At 41.2% G+C, this 25038-nt stretch overlaps 1 protein-coding gene across 9 annotated transcripts in view; it reads left to right on the forward strand.

Annotated features, from left to right (window-relative positions):
- ATL2 (atlastin GTPase 2) overlaps positions 1-25038 on the forward strand; it is a 58818-nt gene that overhangs the window by 12589 nt on the left and 21191 nt on the right. For 7 of the 9 annotated variants that reach the window (XM_051839515.2, XM_002709914.5, XM_002709913.5 and 4 more), the window contains exon 2: positions 17932-18176. The exons of the other annotated variants lie outside the window; for them this stretch is intronic. In XM_051839515.2, the coding sequence (XP_051695475.1) occupies positions 17932-18176 (245 nt within the window). The remainder of the gene's footprint in view (positions 1-17931; positions 18177-25038) is intronic. 9 annotated transcript variants of the gene reach the window in all.

Here is a 25038-nt window from a genome sequence, read left to right on the forward strand (position 1 = left end):
TATTTGTTTATTTGAAAGAGTTACACAGAGAGAAAGAGAGAAAGAGAGGTGCTCCATCTGGTGGTTCACTCCCCAATTGGCCACAATGGCTGAAACTGTGCGATCCGGAGCCAGGAGCTTCTTCCAGGTCTCCCACGTGGGTGCAGGGGCCCAAGGACTTGGGCCATCTTGTACTGCTTTCCCAGGCCACAGCAGAGAGCTGGACTGGAAGAGGAGCAGTCAGGTCTGGAACCAGCGCGCAGCGGGTCTCGAACCAGCGCCCATATGGGATGCCGGTGCTTCAAGCCAGGGCATTAACCCGCTGAGCCACAGTGCTGCCCAAGAATCTTTATTCTGAGCAAGCCACCAGGTGGTAGTTCTTAAGCTTTGGTGTGCATTTGGCTTACTGTTTTACTGTGTGGCTGTGGCTAAGTAAATATTTATGGATGCATTATAACTACATTAAAGTTGAATTGACAATTCAGTAGCAAATACCCACCCCCCATCTTGTCTGTTAAGGAATGGATGTGTATCTGTAGGTGTGATTATTTTGGTTATTCTAATTTTTGTTCCTTAATCCAGTTTTAGGGAGCTAAAAATCTGAAACACCAGATGTCAGTCCACCTCTCCCAAACAAAAACAAGCCTTTTAAACCCACTCGTCCTCTGAACTTGTATTTTTTTACTCAGGAAAATAGATGAGATGAGCTAATATTAGGGATTTATTTTAAAATATAAGCATCACTCAAAACATGGACTAATTTGAGTATCCGTACTTTGGTTATATCACTGGAGAACAATGATTGATCTTTACAAGAATTATTCTGTAACACTGAAAGGAAGTTTGCTATGTGGAAACGGCATTGATTTAAAGTAAAAGGACAGGTCTTGATACTTGTAGCACTTCTTAGCTGCAGAATCCTGAATTTTTAAAAACATGTTTCCTGAATGCGCACATCTCCTCTCCCTGAGATGGGGTTAATAGCTAAGTCTCAGGGTCGTTTTGTTTTGAGGCTTACTTCCCTAGAGCTGCTATAAAGACATTGTGTCATTCCATAAATCTAAGTTGCCTTCCTTGGGGAAGTAAATTCAGAGGCAACTTACAATGTTTCATTAAACACAATTGTAACATATTTCAAACTTAGAAAAGTGACACAGAGGGATAAGATAAAATAGATGGCCAAGTGCCATTGCATACATTCGATATATAATATTTGCCATGGTGGTGTGAATTCTTTTTTTTTTTTTTTAATTTATTTATTTGACAGAGTTACAGACAGAAAGGGAGGGAGAGAGAAAGATCTTCCATCCTATGGTTCACTCCCCAAATGGCTGCAATGGCTGGAGCTACGCTGATCCGAAGCCAGGAGCCAGGTGCCTCTCTTCCTGGTCTCCCACGTGGGTGCAGGGGCCCAAGCACTTGGGCCATCCTCCACTGCTTTCCTGGGCCACAGCAGAGAGCTGAACTGGAAGAGGAGCAATTGGGACTAGAACCTGGTGCCCATATGGGATGCTGGTGCCACAGGTGGAGGATTAACCTAGTGGGCCATGGCGCTGGCCCCTTGAATCCTTTTGAAAAGAGAAATAAATGTTAGAGTATGGTTGGAGGATTCTTTCAATACCCTTCCATAGATAAACACCTGTCCTGAAGGTGGTCTGTGTGTTTCCTACTTTCCCAATTCTGTATTTATATATGTATATAGTTCATAAATAATATGTAGTATTTTGCTCCATTTAACAGATTTTAGTAAGTGGTTCAAATATGTATTCTTTTGTGACCTGATTTCTTTTTCTTTTTTTTTTTAAAGATTTAAAATGGGGCCCAGAAAAAAAAAAGAAGAAAAAAACGTGTTTATATGAAAGGCACAGTTACAGAGACACAGAGCAAGCAGGAGAGCAGGAAAGATAGAGCGCTTCCACCTGCTGGTTCACTCCTCAAATGGCTGCAATGACCAGAGCTGGGCTGATCCAAAGCCAGGAGCCAGGAACTTCTTCAGGGTCTCCCACATAGGTGCAGGGGCCCAGGCACTTGGGCTGTCTTCTGCTGCTTTCCTTGGTGTATTAGCAGGGAGCTGGATCGAAAGTGGAGCAGCTGGACCTGGAGCTGGCGCCCATATGGGCGCTGAGATGGCAACTTTACCTGCTACACCAAAGTGGCAGCCCCTGTTTTTGTTTTTCTTTCTTTCTTTATTTTTTTAAGATTTTATTTTATTTATTTGAAAGGCAGAGTTCCATAGAGTATATATATAGAGATTTTCCATTTGTTTTTTTTATTCTGCGTATGTAGTTATAAACAAGGAACCATATCACTCCCTTAGGATAGGACCTGCACTGTGGCATAGCGGGTGAAACCACTGCCTGCAGTGCTGGCTTCCCATAATGGGCACTGGTTTGATTCCCAGCTGCTTCACTTCCTATTCAGTTCTCTGCTGTGGCCTGGGAAGTAGTAGAAGATGGCCCAAGTCCTTGGGCCCCTGCACCCACTTGGGAGACCCGGAAGAAACTCCTGGCTCCTGGCTTCCGATTGGCCATTGTGGCCAACTGGGGAGTGAACCAGCAGATGGAAGACCTCTCTCTGCCTCTGCCTCTCTTTTTCTCTCTGTGTAACTCTTGACTTTCAAATAAATAAATAAATGTTAAAAAATTCATCTAGGGTATAAACAAGTACCTAAAAAGGTTAAGCTAAAAATATTAAAATATGAAAATAAAAAAATATGCTAGGATTGTGTGCTTTTATTCTTTAAAAACCTGGACCACAGAACAAAAGTCTTATTTCCCTCCCATTCTCTCCTTCCCCATAAATACCTAAGGGTAGGTTTAAGACCCTTTTTATATCTCGACTTGAGGTGAGATTTTCTGCAAGATTACTCTTTAGAAAAAAATGGAGAAGAACCCCAATGTTAGGGCTTTAGCGAGGACTTGCAGAATCTAAATATCATGTTTGTGATTTTCTGTCTTATTACTTGGAGCCCCAAGCCATTTATTTTAGCTTCTCTTAACTAGTCAAGAAAGCTGACTTTATAAACTGCAACTTTATCTAAAATATCTAAATTAACATCAGGCTTTTTTTTTTTCCTTAAATACTTTACACTCACACACAGTATATGTTTTAAGAATTGGCTAATATTTAATGAGAAGCTTTGGGAAAGTTTATATACTTAGAGTAATCTAGTTTATATTTTGCTTTATTTATATTTAGATGAATGCATAAAAGCAATTTTTTTGGAACCTCAGTGTCCTTTTAAGTGGGAACAGCAGAAATTCTGTGATATCAGTGTTAGTTTCTATGGAAACAGTAGATTTCAAGTGGAAAATAATATGTAAATCTTACAGGAAAAATATCTTTGTCTCCTGATTTGATAGTAATGGAGGAAAGAGATAAACTACATTGTATACTGTTTAAAGAATTTTTTTTGACAGGTAGAGTTAGACAGAAAGGTCTTCTTTTTCCGTTGGTTCACCCCCAAAATGACTGCTACAGCTGGCGCGCTGCGCCAATCCAGAGTCAGGAGCCAGGTGCTTCTCCTGGTCTCCCATGTGGGTGCAGGGCCCAAGCACTTGGGCCATCCTCCACTGCCTTCCTGGGCTACAGCGGAGAGCTGGACTGAAGAGGAGCAACTGGGACAGAATCCGGTGCCCCAACCGGGATTAGAACCTGGGGTGCTGGAGCTGCAGGTGGAGGATTAACCAAGTGAGCCGTGGTGCCGGCCTGTTTAAAGAATTTTTTAAATCCTGGATATTTTAGGATGTTTTTTTTTTTGCCAAAAGGGTTATGAGGGTAAGTCTTTGATAACTGACATTGTTAATAGGTCATTTTCTGGAATCTTTAAAGTTTTTATTTTTGCAATTTGCTTTGTAGTTCTAATTTTATAAAAGAAATTTAACTTTATAAATTTATTTTTTTTTAATTTTTTTATTTTTTGACAGGCAGAGTGGACAGTGAGAGAGACAGAGAGAAAGGTCTTCCTTTGCCGTTGGTTTACCCTCCAATGGCCGCTGCGGCCGGCGCACTGCGCTGATCCGATGGCAGGAACCAGGTACTTCTCCTGGTCTCCCATGGGGTGCAGGGCCCAAGCACTTGGGCCATCCTCCACTGCACTCCTGGGCCACAGCAGAGAGCTGTCCTGGAAGAGGGGCAACCAGGACAGAATCTGGCGCCCCGACCGGGACTAGAACCCGGTGTGCCGGCACCGCAAGGCAGAGGATTAGCTAGTGAGCCGCGGCGCCGGCCTAAATTCTATTTTTTTAAAAGAGTTATTTGAGAGGCAGAGTTACAGAGAGATGAGAGACAGAAGTCTTCTATCCTGTGGTTAACTCCTCAAATGGCCTCAACGGTTGGAGCTGGGCTGATCCAAAGCCAGGAGCCAGGAGCTTCTTCTGGGTCTTCTATGTAGGTGCAGAGGACCAAGCCCTTGGGCCATCCTCTGCTTTCCCAGGCCACAACAGAGAGTTGGATAGGAAGTGCAGAAGCAGGGACTAGAACCGGCACCCATATGGGGTGCTGGCACCACCGGCGAAGGCCCAACCTACTAGGCCACAGCACTGGTTCCTATAATTCTTAATAATAGTTTATAATAGCAAGTTATGAATTGAAAAATTTTCCTTTTAATACTGGATTGGCTAATAGTTGCTTCTGTCTGTCAAAAAAATATTGGAATTTGTTTCATTGTATTCTTACCTAGCCTGCAGGCAGCGTGAGTCTGGAAGGTGAAACCCAGCACAGCTATAAAAAGCTCAGCCAGATGACTGGTGATCACTGTAGAGCAGTGGTTTCTAACTAGTTGTATGTCAGGTGAACATTTTAAAACATTTTCTACTTTTTTTTTGTACTTTACATAGAATCCTCAATAGGTAGACTAGAGTTCTGTTTTTTGTATCAGTTAGCAGTCTTCCAGGAAGCATAAAACACTATAGTTTAGCTTGAAACTTTTCTTTAACATTGTTGTAGACTACATGAAGTGAAATAAAATGCATAGTATTTACATATTGCACACCTATAAAATATTGTGACCCTTGTTACTCTGTATAGTCTTAGGGCCAGCAATTTTAGCATCATTTTAGGGTTAGAAATACAATTTGAAGCTTCAGTGAAGATTCACTAAGTCAGAATATGTATTTTAACAAGATCCTAATGTGATTTGTATTCATGTTAGAAGCTGGAGCAGCAGTGCTGTAGAGTAAACAAAACTAAATGAGAAGACCTGGCCCTGTTCTCTTCTCATTGTTCTAGTCATATATTTTCCTTTTCTTTAAAATATCCAGATTTGGCTTCACAGCTATAAGGCCCCTGTGAGTGGTATTAGATTGTATTTTGCATACTGAAGCTAATTTTTAAACACAGACACCAGAACATGAATATCCTCACCTGTCTTTGATAAGTATATTAGGAACATGATATGAGGGGATTTTTTGTAGAAAAATTAAAAGGTAAAGATAAGGGCCAGCAGTGTAACACAGCAGGTTGAGCTGCTGGCATCCCATAATGGCAGTGCTTCTGATCCAGCTCCCTGCTAATGCTCCTCGGTGGGCAGTGGAGGATGGCCCAAGTTCTTGGGTCCCTGCAGCCATGTGGGAGACTCAGATGGAGTTTCTGGTTCCCAGCTTCAGCCTGGCCATTGAGGCCATCTTGGGGGTGAAGCAGCAGATGGAAGATCTCTCCCTCTCTCCTCTCTGTGTAACTCTGCCTTTCAAACAAAAAAAAAGATATCAAAGTAAAGATAAAAATTAAAAATATAAATTTTATTTTTCAACATATGCCTTACCAAGTTCAAGATACTTTGCTGCATGATGATAGCAGCCATTTAGCCCATTCCTGAAGAACTGATGGTTTTGGGAATTTAGCCATGTCAGTGCAGTCTTTTTTTACATGAGTAACTGAAGAAAAAGTGGATATTCCTTAGAGATAAGATTGGGAAACAAGACAAAAAAATGTCAGGAGTAGCCAAGTTAGGAATGGAAGGTGGATTGATTTCCCACTAACCCCCACCTCCACCCCCAAGATCATTTATCTATTTGAAAGGCAGAGCAACCGGAGATTAGAGGATAATAGTTTCCATCCGTTGGTTCACTTCCCAAGTGTGTAACAGCTGGGGCTGGGCCGAACTGAACCCAGTAGCCAGGAACTCCATTCAGTTCTCCCTTGTGTGTGACAGGGACCCAAATACTTGGGTCATCATCTGCTGCCTTCCCGGGCACCACATTAGCAGAAGTTATCTGACAAGGAGTAGTCAGGACTTCAAACTAGCACTCATATATGGAATGTGGCTACCCCAAACAATTGCTTAACCTACACCACAATGCCTGTGCCTGCCCTTGTTTTAAGAAAATGAATTGGGGGAAGCTGGCACTGTGGAATAGTGGATTAAACCTCCGCCTAGGACACTGGCATCGCATATGGGTGCCAGTTCTTGTCCCAGTTGCTCCTCTTCCGATCCGGCTTTCTGCTTATGGTTTGGGACAGTAATGGAAGGTGGCCCAAGTGCTTGGGCCCCTGCACCCATGTAGGAGGCCTGGAGGAGGCTTCTGGCTCCTGGCTTAGAATCTCCCCATCCTTCCATTTCAGCCATTTAGGGGGACCTCTCAGTCTCTCCCTCTTACTGTAACTCAAATAAATAAGTAAATCCTTAAAAAAAAAAAAAAAAGAAAAAGAATGAGTGGGAACATTGTTGTAGTGGAGAAAGACTCTTTGTTGAAGCTTTCCTGGGTGTTTTTATGTTAAAGCACTGGCTGACTTTCTCAAAACACCAATAAACACATGTTTTCATTATTTGGCCCTCTAGAAAATCAACAAGCAACATGCTTTAAGTATTCAAAAAAGAAAAAAAACTGTTGCCATAACCTTTACTCTTGCTTTTGCTTGGACCGAACCACTTCTACCTCTTGGTAGCCATTGCTTTGATTGTCTTCAGAATCATAATGGTAATGTCATGTTTCATCTCCTGTTACTTGAGGAAATGCTCTGAGTCTCATCCCACTTGTTGAAAAACTTGTCTGCAGGTGATCTGGGTACAACAGTTGTAGTACGAATGCAACAGAATGCTTGCTGTACTTCAATTTTTCAGTCAGAATTGTGTAAACTTAACCAGTTGAGATGTCTATGATGGTGGCTATTGCATGTGTGTGTGTTTTTTTTTTTTTTTTTTTTTTTTTTTAGATTTATTCATTTATTTGAAAGGCAGAGTTACAGAGAAGCAGAGGCAGGGAGGGGGAGAGAGGTCTTCCATCCTCTGGTTCACTCCCCAAATGGCTGGGCTGAACCAAAGCCAGTTGGTTTGAGTCCTGGCTGCTTCTGTTCCAATCCAGCTCTCTGCTGTGGCCTGGGAAAGCAGTAGAAGATGGCCCAAGTGTTTAGGCCCTTACACCTGTGTGGGAGACCCATAAGAAGCTCCTGGTTTTGGATCGGCTCAGCTCCAGCCTATGTGGCCATTTAGGGAGCAAACCAGCAGATGGAAGACCTCTCTCTCTGTCTCTCCCTTTCTCTGTAACTCTGTCCTTCAAATAAACATTAAAAAAACAAACAAACAAAAAACCAAAAAAACTGGCCACATGAAACCATAGCCAACTAATCTAGGTGAAATTCAAGTTAACAAAGCTTTCTTGCTCAGTGGCTTTTGTTGCTTTTTACATTTTAAAGAAACCTACTAACCCTTCCATGGCAGCAGGAATGAAACTAGTTGTTGTTGTTGTGTTTTTTTTTTTTTTTAAAGATTTATTTATTTTAATTGAAAGAATTAGGGAGGGAGAGAATGAGAGAATGAGAGAGATCTTCCATCCACTGTTTCATTCCCTAGATGGCCACTGTGGTCAGGGCTGGGCCAAGCCAAAGCCAGGAGCTTCTTCCAGGTCTCCCATGTGGGTGGCAATACTTGGGCCCTCTTCCACTGCTTTTTCCAGGCCATCACCTGGGAGCTGGATTGGAAGTAGAGCAGCTGGGACTTGAGTGTCAGTATGGGATATTGGCATTGTAAGTGGCAGCTTTACCTGTTACACCACAGTACTGGCTCCTGTTTGTTGGTTTTAATAAAATTACCAGTCCCCAAATTGGGTCATTGTAATATTCTAGCCCTTACCAATTATGATTTTTTTAAGGTGTTTTACATGGTAGAACTTCATAATTTGTAATTTTTATTGTGACTTTGTGGCAGTAATGCATACAATTCTTGAATTGCTAGAGGTATTTCCATAAGAAATTATCATATTTGCTTTTAAAACAGATAAAGATAAGTGAGGATTCCTGAGTAAAATGTTTGAATTTCATTATTTCAAGAAGTATTCCACTGAATGTATTGCTAGGGTAGATTTCTTTTCTTTTCTTTTTTTTTTTTTTTTTTTTTAAGATTTATTTATTTGAAAGTCAGAGTTACACAGAGAGAGGAGAGGCAGAAAGAAAGAGGTCTTCCATCTGATGGTTCACTCCCCAGTTGGCTGCAACGGCCAGAGCTGTGTCAATCCGAAGCCAGGAGCTTCTTCCAGGTCTCCCACATGGGTGCAGGGGCCCAAGGACTTGGGCCATCTTCTACTGCTTTCCCAGGCCATAGCAGAGAGCTGGATTGGAAGACGAGCAGCCGGGACTAGAACCAGTGCCCATATGGGATGCTGGCGCTTTAGGCCAGGGCGTTAACCCGCTGCACCACAGTGCCAGCCCCTAGGGTAGATTTCAAGGGCACTGTTCTAGGTGCCAGGAGATAGAGTAGTCAAAACAGTGATTCTTTTTTTTTCTTTTATATTTAAAATGTTATTTTTTTAATAACATTTTACATAATTTACCTTATTTGAAAGGCAGAGAGAGACAGAGGTGAATCTTACATCTGCTGCCTTATTCTCCAAAAGCCTGTATAGCGCTGGTCCAGACTGAATCCAAGAGCCTGGAATTCAGTTTCGGTGTCCCATATGGGTAGCAGGGACTCGAGTACCCAAGCCATCAGCTGATGCCTCTCAGAGTGTTCATTAGCAGGAAGCTGAATTGGAAAGAGTAGTGGGGACTCAGTGGAAAACCAGGCACTCCAGTGTGGAATGTGGTGTCCCACACAGCCATCAGATGCTGCATCAAGTGCTCACCCTCTGCTTGAGATTCTGACTTCAATGATACACGTTCTATGGAGGGGCAGCTTACAGATACAAGTGTAAATAAGTGAAAAAAGATTTTCTTTGTGTTTTGAAGAGGGCTGTAAAAAATCAGTTTTGTTAAGTGATAACGTTGTCTGTGATTTAGATTGAGTGGGCAGGGCAGATCATACTGAGGAGATACCATTGGAGCCGGGGTGGGGCTGGATGATGGAGATGTAAGTTATAAGAATTTCTAGAGACAGAGCTGAGCATTCCTGACAGGGCAATACAGGACAAAGATTCTAAGGTGGGAATTAGATGTAGCCTGTTCAAGGAGCAGCAGGAGGGCCAATTCACCTGGAGTTTTAGGCCTGAACCAGGAGTGTGTTAGGAATGTGACAGGAGCCAGATCACATTGAACTATGGAGACTATGGTAAGGAACTTAAGGCTTTTTTTTTGTTTTCTTGTTTCCGTTTATTTCTGGTGGTGGTGGTAAACTAATTTGAGGGATCTCATAATTGCACTGACAATCTAAAATAAGTTCTTACATAAATATTCAAAGGATAGATTAAAGTTATGGGAGTGTATAAGAGTACTAAACTTGATTGGGAATCTCAGGGCAGATTCTTGTTCCTGTGTAATGATATTTAAACTGAGACTTAGGAATAAGTATAAATTAGAGGAACAACATGGCAAAAAGAATATTCTAGGCAGAAGAATATGGTGAGTGAAGACTGAGTCTAGAAAGAGCTTAATAGCATACATATCTGAAGAAAGGCTGGCTTTGTCCTCTATAAAGAGGGGTTGGAGGGCAGTTTGGAACAAGAGGGATTGACAGTCTTATAATGCATATGTATGATTTCAGTCATTCGTCCTGTAACAGTGATTTAAAGGAGAGTGACCTGACTAAATTTAATTAGACTGTTACTTAGTTACTACTCTGGAGATTGGATTGAGTTGGGAAGGGAGGGCAAGAGTTACTAATGATGGGCGATCAGTTAGGTAGTACAGTCCAAGTGCAGACGATGGTGGTGGTGGTAACAGGATGGTATCAGTAGAGGTTCTGAAATGAAGAAATCTTAGAAACATGGCTGTTGCTTAGATTTAGAGGTAAGGAAGAGGAGAGAGGTGTTAAGTACAGCTCCCGGGATTGTACTTGAGCAAATGGATGCATGGTGGTATCAGTATATGGTTAAACCAGTCAGTTGAAAATCACTGCAGTGTAGGCTGGCGCCACGGCTCAATAGGCTAAGCCAGCACGGCACACCGGGTTCTAGTCCTGGTCGGGGCACTGGATTCTGTCCCGGTTGCCCCTCTTCCAGTCCAGCTCTCTGCTGTGGCCTGGGAGTGCAGTGTAGGATGGCCCAAGTGTTTGGGCCCTGCACCTGCATGGGAGACCAGGAGAAGCACCTGGCTCCTGCCTTCAGATCAGCATGGTGCGCCAGCCAAAGCGGCCATTGCAGGGTGAACCAATGGTAAAAGGAAGATCTTTCTCCCTGTCTCTCTCACTGTCCACTCTGCCTGTCCAAAAACAAAAACAAAACAAAACAAAAAAAAATCACTGCAGTGTTTCAAGGTATAAATGAAAAGCTCTTGTTGGATTGACTATTTTAAAACTGCTGTTACCTTAATAACACCTATATGCATAGTACTTCCTATGTACCATGAATAGTTCAGCTCATCCTAATGGCAACTTTATGAGGTAGGTACTTGTTATTAACCCGATTTTACAGGTGAAAACACAGACACAGAAGTTAGGGGCATACATTTCGATAGTTGTACTCCTTAGCATATGGTGTTAGCAATTGATTAAGCTTGTGAACTTTTTAGGCACACAAGTTGCATGCCATCATTTATCTGAGCTTACCTAAAAATACATTAATCTGGGATTTGTTTACCTTCATTCAAATTTCATACCTGGTGGTAGCTGTATGCCATTCAAACAATGATAATATCCTTTTTTTTTTTTTTAAAGATTTGTTTATTTGAGAGACAGGGTTATGACAAAGGGAGAGAGAGATTTTCCATCTACTGGTTCATTCTCAAATGGCCGCAATGGCTGGAGCTGACCTGATCCAAAGCCAGGAGTCAGGAGCTTCTTCTGGGTCTCCCATATGGGTGAAGGGGCCCAATCCCTTGGGCCATCAGCAAGGAGCTGGGTTGGAAGTGAAGCAGCTGGGACTAAGCAGGCGCCCACATGGGATGCTAGTGCCGCAGGCAGAGGCTTAACCTACTATGCCATAGCACCGGCCCCCATAATATCCTCTTAAATTAGATATTGATTGCTTTTATAATCCAAAAATTCTCCTTTGAAATTGTTTGCTCTTTATAACGCATTGTCACTGCAGCACATTTTGAAATAATACTGTTGACTTTGCAATCAACTAAAGGTGCCTTGTAATGCAAAGACTATTCCTTTAATGGTCTTTGCAAATCTCTGAATAGTAGTTATGTGGGTCAAGTATTGTTGCATTGTTGACCAGGAATATACTGATCTTCACTGGAGTAATTCTGTCCTGTAGAAGAGGGACAGTCATTGCTTTGAACATAATGGATGCCATATATCTCCTTAGTTTGGAAACTGACAGGTTCAAGTGGAAGACCTTTTAAAAATTTTGGCTGGGAGAGTGTAAGAACCCCAGGAGTAACTTGTTGCTAGTCAGATCAAGCAATTGGTTGAGAATTTCAGATAAGGCATGTGTCCTGTGAAACTATTAGGTGTTTGTTCAAAAAAGAACAGGAGCCCAAACTTTGGAAATTTATCTCTGCTATTTGCATTTGCTGTATTTATTTCTTTTTCCATTCATCTGCTGACACATGGATTGATTAGCTATTGTAAATAGTGCTGCTGTAAACATGATGAAGCAGGTATCTTTGATACAGTGGGTTCATGTCTTTTGTGTATATGCCCAGTAGTGTGATTGCTGGATCATATGGCAGTTCCATTTCTAGTTTTTTTTTTTATAAAACAAATCTCCATGTTGTTTTCCATAGTGGCTGCACAAAATTACGTTCCCACCAGCAGTGTCTAAGTTGTCCCCCTTTTGCCTGATGTTGTTGCCTACTGGGTAAGCCATCACCTGTAGCATTGTAATCCCATAGAATCCCAGCTGCTTCACTTCCAATCCAGTTCCCTGCTAATGCACCTGGGAAAGCAGCAGAGGGTGGCCCAAGTCCTTGGGCCCCTGTACCCACATGGGAGACCTGGAAGAAGCTCCTGGCTCCTGGGTTCGGCTTGGCCCAGACCTGCCTGTTGCGGCCATTTGGGGAGTAACCAGTAGTTGGAAGATCTCTGTCTTCTCTCTATGTGTAACTCTGCCTTTCAAATAAATATATCTTTAAAAGACAGAGGGAAGGAGGGAGGGAGTGAGAGAGAGAGAGAGAAAAGAGAAAGCCAGGTCTCTCATTCGAGTACAGGGCCCAAGGACTTGGGCCATCCTCCACTGCTTTCCCAGGCCATAGCAGAGAGCTGGATCGGAAATATAGCAGCTGGGACTCCAGGACTGCAGGTGTTAGCTTTATCCACCACTCCACAGTGCCAGCCCCCCCCCCCCCCCCCATTGCTTTTTGTATATTTGTTGGCCGTTTGTTCATTTCCTTTGCTCATTTCTTAACTGGATCAGATTTTTTTTCTTACTGGGTTATTTTGAGTTACTGATACATTCTGGGTATTAATCGTTTATCAGATAAGTGGATTGCAAATATTTTCTTCCATTCTGTTGGAGTGTCTTCAGTCTCCTGTTTCCTTTGCTGTGCAGAAGCTTCTGAGTTTGATATAATCTCACTTGTCTAGTTTTGCTTTTGTTGCCTGCGCTTTTGGGGTCTTCTCCAGGAAATCATCACCTAAACCAACATCTTGAAGTATTCCCTGTATTCATAGTTTCAGGTCATACATTTAGGTCTTTGATTCTTTTTGAATTGATTTTTGTGTATGGTGAGAAGTACAGATCTAATCTCATTCATATATGCATGCAGTTTTGCCATCACCATTTATTGAAAAGAATGTCCTTTCTCCAATGTAGAACCTTTTGTCAAAAATCAGTTGATTGTATATACATGGATTAGTTTCTGGGCTCTCTATTCTGTTCCATTGATTTGTTTTTTTATGCAAATGCCCTGCTGTTTTAATAACTATAACTTTGTAGTGTGCTTTGAAATTAGGTATGGTGATGTGTTCAGCTTGATTTTTCCCCCCCCCCAGCGTTGCTTTCTGTGTTCTGGGTCTTTTGTGAGTGCATATGAATTTTAGGATCTTTTTTCTAATTTTGTAAAGATTATCATTGGTACTTTGACAGTGATTATATTGAATCTAGGGTCATTTTAATGTTATTTCAATTATGAATATGGAGTATCTTCATTTTTTGTGTTGATTCTTTCATCAGTGTTATGTAATTTTCATTGTAGAGAAAATTTCACTTTGGATAAATTTATTACCCAATATTTGATTTTTTTTTTTTTGTGGCTACTGTGAATAGATTTTTATTTCTCAATGAGATCATTATTAGTGTATAAAATACCACTATTTTTGTATGTTGATTTTTTAATCCTGTGACTTTACTGACTTGTTCATCAGTTCTAACAGTTTTTGCTGGAGTTTTTGTGTACCATATCATCTGCAAACATGGTTGTTTAGACATTCTCCTCCCAACTTGCTCTTGCTGATACTTCTAATACGGTATTGCATTAGAGTGGTAAAAGTGGACAACCTTGTTTTGCTCCACATTTGAGGGGAAATGCTTCCAGCTCTTCTGCATTCAATATGATATTGGCTGTTGGTATGTCATATATAGCCTGTAATAATTTTGAGGCGTGTTCCTTCCATATCTAATTTTTTGAGTTTTTTTTTTTTATCATGAAAGAATGTTGAATTTTCTCAGATGGCTTCTCTTCATCTGTTGAGGTGATCATAATGGTTTTGTTCTTCATTTTGTTGATCTGGTTTATGATGTTTGTTGATTTGTAAATGTTGAACTACCCTTGGATCTTGGGATAAATCCCCCTGGATCATGATGTATGATCTTTTTCATGTAATAATGGATTTAGTTTGCTAATATTTTGTTGGGATTTTTTACATCTGTGTTCATCAAGTTTTTTAGTCTGTAGTTTTCTTTTTGTGTTGTGTCTTTGTTGGTTTTGATATCAGAGTGATGCTGGCTTCCTCATGATTCCTATGTTCCTATGTTGACATCTGCAAATCACGTGTAATATTCTTTTTTTTAATGGAGTAGGTTTCATTGGAAAAGACTTTCTCATTTAGATGGAATATGGGGTATCCCTTGGGTTGTTTATTTGGCTTTGGTACTAAGTCCAAAATGTAACCTCTAAGTAATTTCTTCAGTAGTAATCAGTGTCAACAATGTCTACAAGTGCCACAGCTGTTTAGTCTGCAGTAGTTTGTGGAAGTAATAGTTTGACTTTGAAGTGGACATGAGTTCCAAAAGTGTATATTTAATTCCCAGAGAGTTGAGTGTCAATCACACTAGGGTTTATGATAGCTGTAGCTGCGTTTGTTTTTTGACAGGCAGAGTGGACAGTGAGAGAGAGAGAGAGAAAGGTCTTCCTTTGCCGTTGGTTCACCCTCCAATGGCCGCACTGCGCTGATCCGATGGCAGGAGCCAGGTACTTCTCCTGGTCTCCCATGGGGTGCAGGGCCCAAGCACTTGGGCCATCCTCCACTGTACTCCCTGGCCACAGCAGAGAGCTGGCCTGGAAGAGGGGCAACCAGGACAGAATCTGGAGCCCTGACCGGGACTAGAACCCGGTGTGCTGGCGCCACAAGGTGGAGGATTAGCCTAGTGAGCCGCGGCGCTGGCCTGTAGCTGCGTTTTTGGTGCCGTAGGACGTAGGAGGCTGTTCTCTTTTGCCATAAGGCAAGCTTAATTAATTCTGGGGCTTGTGGCACCAACGACTATGGCCCTTGGATTGTGATGTGGATAAGGCCTTCCCCAGTTCCTGCTATGTTAAGGCTTCTAGCATCAACAGCCCAAGCCACAGCTCTGGGAGATGTTAAGAGGATCTTGCTCCAGTCCGGTAGATTACACCAAGGCTTGCACACTAGTAAGTGTGAATCTGCAGCACTGGAATGCCTGTAGGCTCTTCCCTAGGTCCCATAGGGTATGTGCTGGTGACTCTCTAATCAGCAAGGTGGCATCCCCTGGCAGGGTAGCTGGGAAAGGAGTGGTGAGCTGTGGTGATGAGTATCCTCTTTCTTCACTGTCCTCCAGAGTCTTTATGCAGTTTGCACCTCCTTACTGAAGTTTTTCCCTCTGTCAGTATCTGCAGGTCTAACATTTTATATATAGAATCCTTTTCCCAGCAAGATGGCATCCCCTGGCTGGGGAGCCAAGGTAGGAATGGTAGGCATTGGCAGCGTTAGTAGGCAGTGGCAGGGTAAGACGTGCTTTCCCTCTGCTGGTTTTCGGAGTCCTGTGATGTTTGTAGGAACTGCAACTGCAGTTTTCTCTCAGCTAGGTTTCTGCAGTTACAGGTCTTCCCTTGTCCTCAAACTGCTTTCTGGCTGAGGTGGTTGCAGATCCTCTATTCAGCCATCTTGATCCTCTCCTATTAAATTAGGGATGCAGAAGCTTTATTGTGTTATTTTGGAATTTTCTTTGCATGCTATCATCGCCCTTTATGTTCTACAATGAAAAATTACATTCACTGTTCATATCCTTCAGAAAATTCATGTAGAACAGAATTAAAAGTTTATTTTGGAGCCGAAATTTTTTTTAAAATCCACGCATAGTTTTCTTATAATATGTATTTTTCAAAATTAAGACTTAATTGAGAGAGAGGCTGTTCTTAGTATTGTTGCTTACCTATATTTGTAGTGGGAAATCTTGTGTTCTTTGTCCTGTTATAGAAGCAGTGAGAAATCCACAGGTACTAGAACATTAACTTTTTTTTAACTTTTATTTAATGAATATAAATTTCCAAAGTACAGCTTATGGATTACAATGGCTTTCCCCCTCCATAACTTCCCTCCCACCCACAACCCTCCCCTCTCCTGCTCTCTTTCCCCTTCCATTCACATCAAGATTCATTTTCAATTCTCTTTATATACAGAAGATCAATTTAGCATATATTAAGTAAAGATTTCATCAGTTTGCACCCATGCAGAAACACCAAGTGAAAATAAATTACTGTTTGAGTACTAGTTATAGTATTAAATCATGATGTACAGCACATTAAGGACAGAGATCCTACATGAGGAGTAAGTGCACAGTGACTCCTGTTGTTGACTTAACAAATTGACACTCTTGTTTATGGCGTCAGTAATCACCTTAGGCTCTTGTCATGAGTTGCCAAGGCTATGGAGGCCTTTTGAGTTTGCCGACTCTGATCATATTTAGACAAGGTCGTAGTCAAAGTAGAAGTTCTCTCCTCCCTTCAGAGAAAGGTACCTCCTTATTTTTTGACCTAGAACATTAACCTTTTTTTTTTTTTTTTTTTTTGACAGGTGGAGTGGACAGAGAGAGAGACAGAGAGAAAGGTCTTCCTTTTGCCATTGGTTCACCCTCCAATGGCCGCAGTGGCTGGCATTCTGAGGCCGGCGCTGATCCGAAGCCAGGAGCCAGGTGCTTCTCCTGGTCTCCCATGCAGGTGCAGGGCCCAAGGACCTGAGCCATCCTCCACTGCACTCCCTGGCCAGAGCAGAGAGCTGGCCTGGAAGAGGAGCAACCAGGACTGAATCCAGTGCCCCGACCATGACTAGAACCCGGTGTGCCGGCGCCACAGGCGGAGCAGTAGCCTACATTAACTTTTTAAAAAAATATTTATTGGGCCGGCACCGTGGCTCACTTGGCTAATCCTCTGCCTGCGGCGCTGGCACACCGAGTTCTAGTCCTGGTCGGGGCGCCGGATTCTGTCCCGGTTGCTCCTCTTCCAGTCCAGCTGTCTGCTGTGGCCCGAGAAGGCAGTGGAGGATGGCCCAGGTCCTTGGGCCCTGCACCCCATGGGAGACCAGGAGAAGCACCTGACTGGTGGCTGCAGCGCACCACAGGAGTGGCCACTGGGGGGTGAACCAAAGGAAAAGGAAGACCTTTCTCTCTCTCTCTTTCTCACTGTCCACTCTGCCTGTCAAAAAAAATTATTTATTTATTTATTTATTTGAAAGGCAGAGTTACGCAGAGGCAGAGAGAGAAAAAGGGAGGGGTAGGTAGGTCGGTTGGACTGTTGGTTGGTCTTCCTTCTGCTGGTTCACTCCGCAGATGGCTGCAACATCTGGAGCTATGCTGATCCCAAGCCAGGAGCCGGGAGCGTCTTCCCAGTCTCCCACGCGGGTACAGGGACCCAAGGACTTGGGCCGATTTCTGCTTCCCCAGGTCATGGCAGAGAGCTGGATGGAAGTGGAGCAGCCAGGTCTTGAACCGGCATCCAAATGAGATGCTGGCACTGCAGGTGGTGGCTTTAGTGGCTATGCCATAGTACTGGCTTCATAGAACATTAATTTTTTTTAAGATTTATTTATTTATTTGAAAGATTTACACAGGAGGAGAGGCAGAGAGAGGTCTTCCATCGCTGGTTCACTCCACTCCACAGATGGCCACAATGGCTGGAGCTGCACCCATCTAAAGCCAGGAGCCAGGAGCTTCCCCCAGGTCTCCCACGTGGGTGCAGGGGCCCAAGGACTTGGGCCATCTTCTACTGCTTTCCCAGGCCATAGCAGAGAGCTGGATTGGAAGTGAAGCAGCTGGGAATTGAACCGGCGCCCATATGGGATGCCGGCACTACAGTTGGCGGCTTTACCTGGTAGGCCACAGTGCCAGCCCCAGAACATTTTTTGTAACTGTCCTCAAATGATCTGTAAGGGGGAAGAGTTTTTGAAGTTGTGTTTCAGTTGTAGTTCTTAAGCAAAAGTTTGTAATACAGGGAATCAAATAACCTGTTTTCTTTTTCTAATTCTAGGTGAGAATTATGAAGATGATGACCTAGTAAACTCTGATGAGGTTATGAAGAAACCATGTCCAGTACAGATTGTTCTTGCTCATGAAGATGACCATAACTTTGAACTTGATGAAGAAGCTTTGGAACAAATATTGCTACAGGAGCACATACGAGATCTTAACATAGTAGTGGTATCCGTGGCAGGAGCTTTTCGTAAAGGGAAATCATTTCTGCTGGACTTCATGCTTAGATATATGTATAACAAGGTGAATAGTGTCTTTTAAATTGAACCAAATTAAAAACAAACCTAACCAACCTTTTTGTTTTTAGATAGCTAAAATCCACCAAGATCTGTATCTTTAATTTTATAGAAATACAGTTCTTACAGGATTTCTGTTTAAGGCAGTAACAGAAGTTGTTTGAACTCTTGATTCTCCATCACCATAGTTCCTTTTGCGTACAATACATGTATGCACAATGATGCATGTGATTGAGCATCTGTTCTGGGTCTCTGTCCCAAGATGTCTGAATGTACCTTGAAGGTCTCTGGAGTATTATTTATCTTTCCTTCCATTTTGTTATTTCTCCTTGATGTCTCTTTCCTTCTTGGCCACCTTTCCAGTGAGTGAAGTAGGCAGATAGAGACCCCTAGAAAAGTACACCTATGTTACTCAAATAAGTACCTTTTAGTGGCTGTTACTTTTTTTAAAAATTTAATTTTTAATTTATTTGAAAGTTGGAGAAACAAATACTGCCTATTTGCTGGTTCACTCCCCAAGTGCCCACAACAGACAGGAGTTGGGAACTCAATCTAGGTCTCTCATGGATGGCAGAGGCCCATGTACTTGAGCCATTACCTGCTACCTCCCAGGGTTCAGGAAGCTGGAATTGGAAGTGCAGGCAAGACTGTAACACAGACACCATGATATGGGATGTGGGTGTCTCAGCTGGCATCTTAGCCACTGTGCCAAATGCCTGTGCTTAGTGACACTTGGGAATAATGTGCAGTTTCTTAACAGTGGCTTCCATAACTTTCTATGACCTTTGAGGCTCATCTCTTGCCTCCATATGTCAAATATGAAGGGCTTCAAAAAGTTCATGTAAATTCTTTGTATTTTCATTTTGTTTTTTCATGAAATTTTTAGAGCCCCCTCATGTACTGTAGTTTTTGTTGTTCCTGGAGTATGTTTTGCTGTTTGTCAAATCTTGCTGTATTCTTGGCTGATCTTTTCACAGGAGTGCTTTCCTGACTTTTAAGACTATACCCTCATCTCAGCTCACACAGCTAAGATTTTATTGATATTACTTAATTTTTTTCTGGCTAAGTTAATTTCTATTGGGGTGTTCCTTCTTGATAATCCTAACATAAAAATTGGGCCTTGGTAGGCATGTATCTATTTTGATTGATGAATCTTCCTTCCTCTATACAACTTCACTCTCCCCCGTGACTTGTATCAGAATGTTTTTCCCCTCCCCTCTCCTCCTTTCCCCTCTCCCTTCCTTTCCCCTCTCCCTTCCTTTCCCCTCTCCCTTCCTTTCCCCTCTCCCTTCCTTTCCCCTCTCCCTTCCTTTCCCCTCTCCCTTCCTTTCCCCCTCCCCTCCTTTCCCCTCTCCCCTCCTTTCCCCTCTCCCTTCCTTTCCCCTCCCCCCTCCTTTCCCCTCCCCCCTCCTTTTCCCTCCCCCCTCCTTTCCCCTCCCCCCTCCTTTCCCCTCCCCTTCCCTCCCCTCCGCTCCCCTCCCCTTTGCTCTCCACCCCTCCCCTCCTCTCATCCCTTTCCCCTCCGCTCCCCTCCCCTCCCGCTCCCCACCCTCTCCCCTCTACTCCCCTCCACTCCCCTCCCCTCCCCTCCCCCCCCACCTCCTTTTCCTCCCTCCCTCCCTCCCTTCCTTCCTTCCTTATTTGAGAGGCAGAAAGAGAAAGAACTTCTATGCTCTGGTTCACTCCCCACAGTGGTAGAGATAGGGCTGAAGCGGGAGGGCCAGACCCTCAGTCCAGGTCTCCATGTGGAGGTCAGGAACCCGTTTACTTAGCCCCCACTGCAGTTTCCCAGGGTCTGCATGAGCAGGAAGCTGGAGTCAGGAGCCAGAGCTGAGAGTTGAATCCAGGTACTTTGATGTGGGATGCGGGCATCTTTAACTACTGGGCTAAGCACCTACGCCCAGGATGGTTTTTTTTTTTTTTTTTTTTTTTTGGTAAAAGATTTATTTTATTTATTTGAAAGACAGAGTTACAGAAAGAGGTAGAGAGAGAAGGTCTTCCATCTGCTGGTTCACTCCCCAGATGACTGCAATGGCCAGATCTGTGGCGATCCAGAGCCAGGAGCCAGGGTCTCCCACATGGGTGCAGGGGCCCAAGGACTTGGATCATCTTCTACTGCTTTCCCAGAGCATAGCAGAGAGCTTGATCAGAAGAGGAGCAGCTGGGACTAGAACTGGCACCCAATGGGATGCCAGCGCTTTAGGCCAGGGCTGTAACTTGCTGCTGGCCCCAAGGATGTTTTTCTAGCAGTGAAATTTGGCCTTAGGGAATAGGCATTTGATAGGGACCAAGAAAGAATTGGAGCACTAGGGAAGTCTGACTTAATAAAGACTTTTGACATTCAGAAGCCTCATGAAGACAATAGAAGTAACACTTTGACAGAATTCTGTAATTACTTAAACACCTATCAGGGTGCTACATTTATGAGTTCTGTATAAATCTGTAACTGGGCATATCTCTGCCTTGGGATAAGAAACATTCTCTGTTGGTTTTCCAGGAAACTGTTCAGTACATTCTTTTCACAGGAATCTTTTCAGGCATTCTAAAATATGCCTGAATATCAAGAATGTAGTTGCAATTAAAAAAAAAAATTGCGTCCTTAAGGAATTGAGAAAGATATATTTTAAAGTTTTTTAAAATTTAGACTTGATTAATTTCTCAGTTTGACATCTGGAAGAGAACAATGTATAAGTAGTGGCATATTGTTTTTCTGAAAATCTATATACTTTTAAAAGTGCTAGAGAGTCTCTGTACTTTGAGGCCTTCTGAAGTTACCTTGTATATATTGTATTCATCTGTGTCTGAGCTGTTCACTGCACGTGATTCGATTCCAGGTAGGTCACAGATAGTGAGTAGAATGTTAGAAGGGGAAGGAAGCTTAGATCACTTGCCTAAGAATAACAGATAAGTTTCACCTCAGTTGCCATTTCTGATAACTGCTCTGATCAATTGGTAGCGGCAGTTTAGAGGAGAGTAGCAGCCTGTATTTGTCATGTATTTACAATCACTGATAATAAAAGTTCCCCTTCTTGAAGCCACAGAAAGAATATGATGGCTTGAGAATATAACTCATCTAGTTAGTGGCTCTAAGTTGAAATATCTAAGTTTTCACTTGTAAGATTCCCATAAATAATTCCAGTTATAAGTCACCTGTTTCTGTTAACCAAAAATTACATTAAACTGTGCTTTTTGGAATAGCATGACTCCAATGGATTTAGTGCTTTTCCTGTGAGATGGAAATAAAGGGGAAATAGCAGTGGGTTAGCTTTCAGTTTCTTTTATTGACATGTGTGCATATAGAGATGGGGTACTTGCTTAAAAAAGTTAAAGAACAGTGGCTTATGTTGACTTTGTATATATTCTGCTTTGAACCAAGTCAGTATGTGTAAAGATGCAGTTCCCCAAAGGGGCTAAACAGGTAAATTTTTCACATTATAATTTAGAAATAGATGAGTATTTTCATTTTGAGTAGTTAGGGAATAATATCATAAAGCTGAATGTGAACACTTATCTCTTGAATAAAAATTTTTAGTAGCAAAGTATCTAAAACTAAGAACAACATTCTGGGATTTTTACTAAAAATCTTCATGAAGTACAGGGCATATTCTGATTTTTAGGTCTCATTTTCTTGTGAAGTAAGTAACTTTGTGTAGATTTTTCAGCCTAAGAAAATAAGTTGAAGTGTGGGAAGAAAGACATTGTCTTACAAACTTTAGGTGAAGTAGTTTCTAGAATAAAATTTCCTCACATTATGTTAGAATTAATTATTAATTATAGTAAGACTTTCACCATGAAATGGTGAGAAAAGAAAGTATAACTAGAGTTGCTGATTTACTGAATTGAAAGCACAGTAATCATTTTGAGCTGATCTTTGTTTGCCATGAATGCTCTAATAATGAAATACCTCAGAAATTCAAGTATTATGTAACAATTTTGAAATAGAATATTTGTTACTTGGAGAGGTACTTGAAGTTTTCCAGTGAAACAGTTGTAAACAACTTAATATAAATACTGTTAGGACTGTTGGGTTCATTATGTCAATTTCTTTTAAAAATCATTACTTCATGTGTAAAAGAGGTTAAGCAAGAGATTAAAATCTATAGTCAGAGACAGAATTGGTGTTGAGATAGCTTGACTTTCCTTTGAAATATGTGTGTCTTTTTTCAAGTGCCTCTCAGTCTCTGATTCTGATTAATTTATTCAGGAATGTAGTTCAGATAAAGATTTTTTCCTCTTTAATTTTTTTCTTTGTTTTCAAAAAAATTCAATTTATATTCAGAAAGGTGGACAATTCTTAATTGGATACTTGATGACATTTTAAATATATAAGTTTTATCACCACCCAGGTAAGTATAGTGAACCCTCACCTCTGCGTTCTCTCCTGTTTATGTCTATCCCTCAAAAGTAACCACTTTTCTGAACTTCTCATCACAGGCTTGTTTCATCTGTTTTTGAACATCACATGAATAGAATCATACCATAGTACTGTTTGACTTAATTTCATTAACACTGTAGCTGTGAGTTGTCCTTCGGCTTTGGCATGTAGTGATAGTTCATTAATTTTGTTGACTTTTGTATTCTGTATGATTTTATCTCATTTATCTATTTATCTGTCAGATATTTGCTTTGATCTTCAAATTTTTAGTCAGCTGATTTTTCTGAATCATACACTTCGAAACTATAAATTACTACCCTGTCAATAGGAATTGTTAGAAAAATATTGACAATTATCACATCTGGCTATTATAAAAGTTTCAAGGTTTTCAAGGGTCAAAACTTAATTTAGTAGAATTAAATTCTATAATGTAAAAATTAACACAGTGCTTGGGATATTGACCCTAAGTAATGGTGATAGCTGTTATTGAATTCTTCTAGTTAAATTGCTTTTTTACAAAAAGTTATTTGAGAGGAAGAGAAAGTGCATCTGTGTGAGAGAGTAAGCTTCCATTCACAGGTTTCCTCCCCACGTACCTGCCAACAATTGAGGTTGAAGCTAGGAGCTGGGAACTGAATCCAGGTCTTCCATTAGGTAGTAGGGACCCATCCACTTGAATTCTCATTTGCTGCTTCCCAAGTATGTACACTGGCAGGAAGCTGGAATCAGGATTGGATCTTGGAATTGAACCCGGGCACTCTGACATGGAATTAATCACGAGGCTATACTTCCATCCCTAGTTAATTATTCTGTACAGTGGTGGTTGATTTGCTTTTTTTCTTATTCCATATTTTTCCTTTCAAAAACTCTTATTAAAAAGCTTAAACGCATGTGAAGATAGAAAGTAGTATAATAAATGCCCATGTACTTGGCAATTAGCAGTTAACTCCATTATCTGTATACTAACTCACTGAACACTTTATGTGTTGTTTTAAAATAAATTCCAGAAATCATTTCATTAGTAAATACTCTAGTATGTGTCTCTTAAAGATAGACTTTTGATATAGTAATGTCATTTTATTTTAAAATCAGTTCCTGAATATTAAATGTCTAAATATTGTTCAGCTTTGCAATAGCCTCAGATATGTTATTTAATCTTTAGTGGTCCAGATCCTTCCAAATGTGGTCCATAATATGATTGGTTGTTTCTACATTGTTATAAACTCTAGATTTTCCTGTCTCTTTCTCTTTCTTGGCAATTTATTTGTTGGAGATTATTGTTGATCTTACGGAGTTTTCCCACTCTGGATTTGCTGATTGTATAGTTTCATATGTTTGTCCTATGAATTTTCTGTAAATTGTTAATTTTAGTGACTTGGTCCAAGTTTGACTCTTAACAAGAGTACTTCATAGATGATGAAGATGTCTTCTATCGAGATATGTTATCTTTTAAGATAATGTTTAATATAATGGTTTTGGAATTTGTACTGAGTTGTAGGTTCTCTGATTACTAAGCATTAGATAGATATTATCTTAGTATTCACAATAACCCTCTGTAGCAATATTAGTATTTCAACTTGGTAGTCGGATGCCCAAGCCTTTATTCTAGAAAACTATTATGTAAAATTATATTTAGTCTTTTCTTCTATATATTTCTAGTATGTGAAGTACAGGAACTTTGTTGGATCTTACTGCACTGAATTGTTCTTTGTAAATGCTCACTTTTCACTATTTGCTCCAAAGAAGTTGAAATGGACCATAGGAGGGCAACAGCTAGTGTAAACATGGTAACATTTTTGCTGCCCATGGGTAGCTAAGCTTAAGAATAAAGGTTATTTGCTCTGTTTGGTATGCAGAAGTTTGATTCCGTCTATGACATATTCGGCAAAGGCATTTTTAAGGGTTTTTAAAGGAAACAGTCCTTTATCTAATGTCTTTACTATTTACAGCTGCTCTCAAAACTGCTGCCAGAGATCAGGAGTAAAAACTGCCTTTAAATATTGCATGCACTGCTACAAATAACTTACCGAAAGCACAAATATCCCAGAATGAGCCCTGTGGAATGTTGAGCTAGATTTTACCATATTCTCGAAGACTAGCAGTGTTTGAGATGTAAGACTCATGGGAAATGTGTGAATACATGAAGAGAAACTTGATTTGTTTCATGTTGTTTTTAAAGAAAAATATGTATTTGAAAAAAGAACAATATTTTAAAGTATTTCTTCCTAGTATCATTTAATTTTTCATTGTGGTATTACTTCTGTGCAGTAAAAGGCAGAAACCCTAGTGTAGCCAGTCCTTTTTATGTATGTATTCTTTTTAACCACTGCCTCTCAGAACAGACAGAGGATGCTTCCTGCTTGCTACAGCTGCCCTCATCCCTGCTTTAATATCTCCAGTTCTTAGGTCCAGTTCATCATATATTAGTTTTGCCAACTTTGGAACTTCATAAAATATAGTCATGAAGTTTGTACTTTCTGTGTCTTTTTTTTTT

The sequence above is a fragment of the Oryctolagus cuniculus genome, chromosome 2 (genome assembly GCF_964237555.1).
Source record: "Oryctolagus cuniculus chromosome 2, mOryCun1.1, whole genome shotgun sequence".
NCBI lineage: Eukaryota > Metazoa > Chordata > Mammalia > Lagomorpha > Leporidae > Oryctolagus > Oryctolagus cuniculus.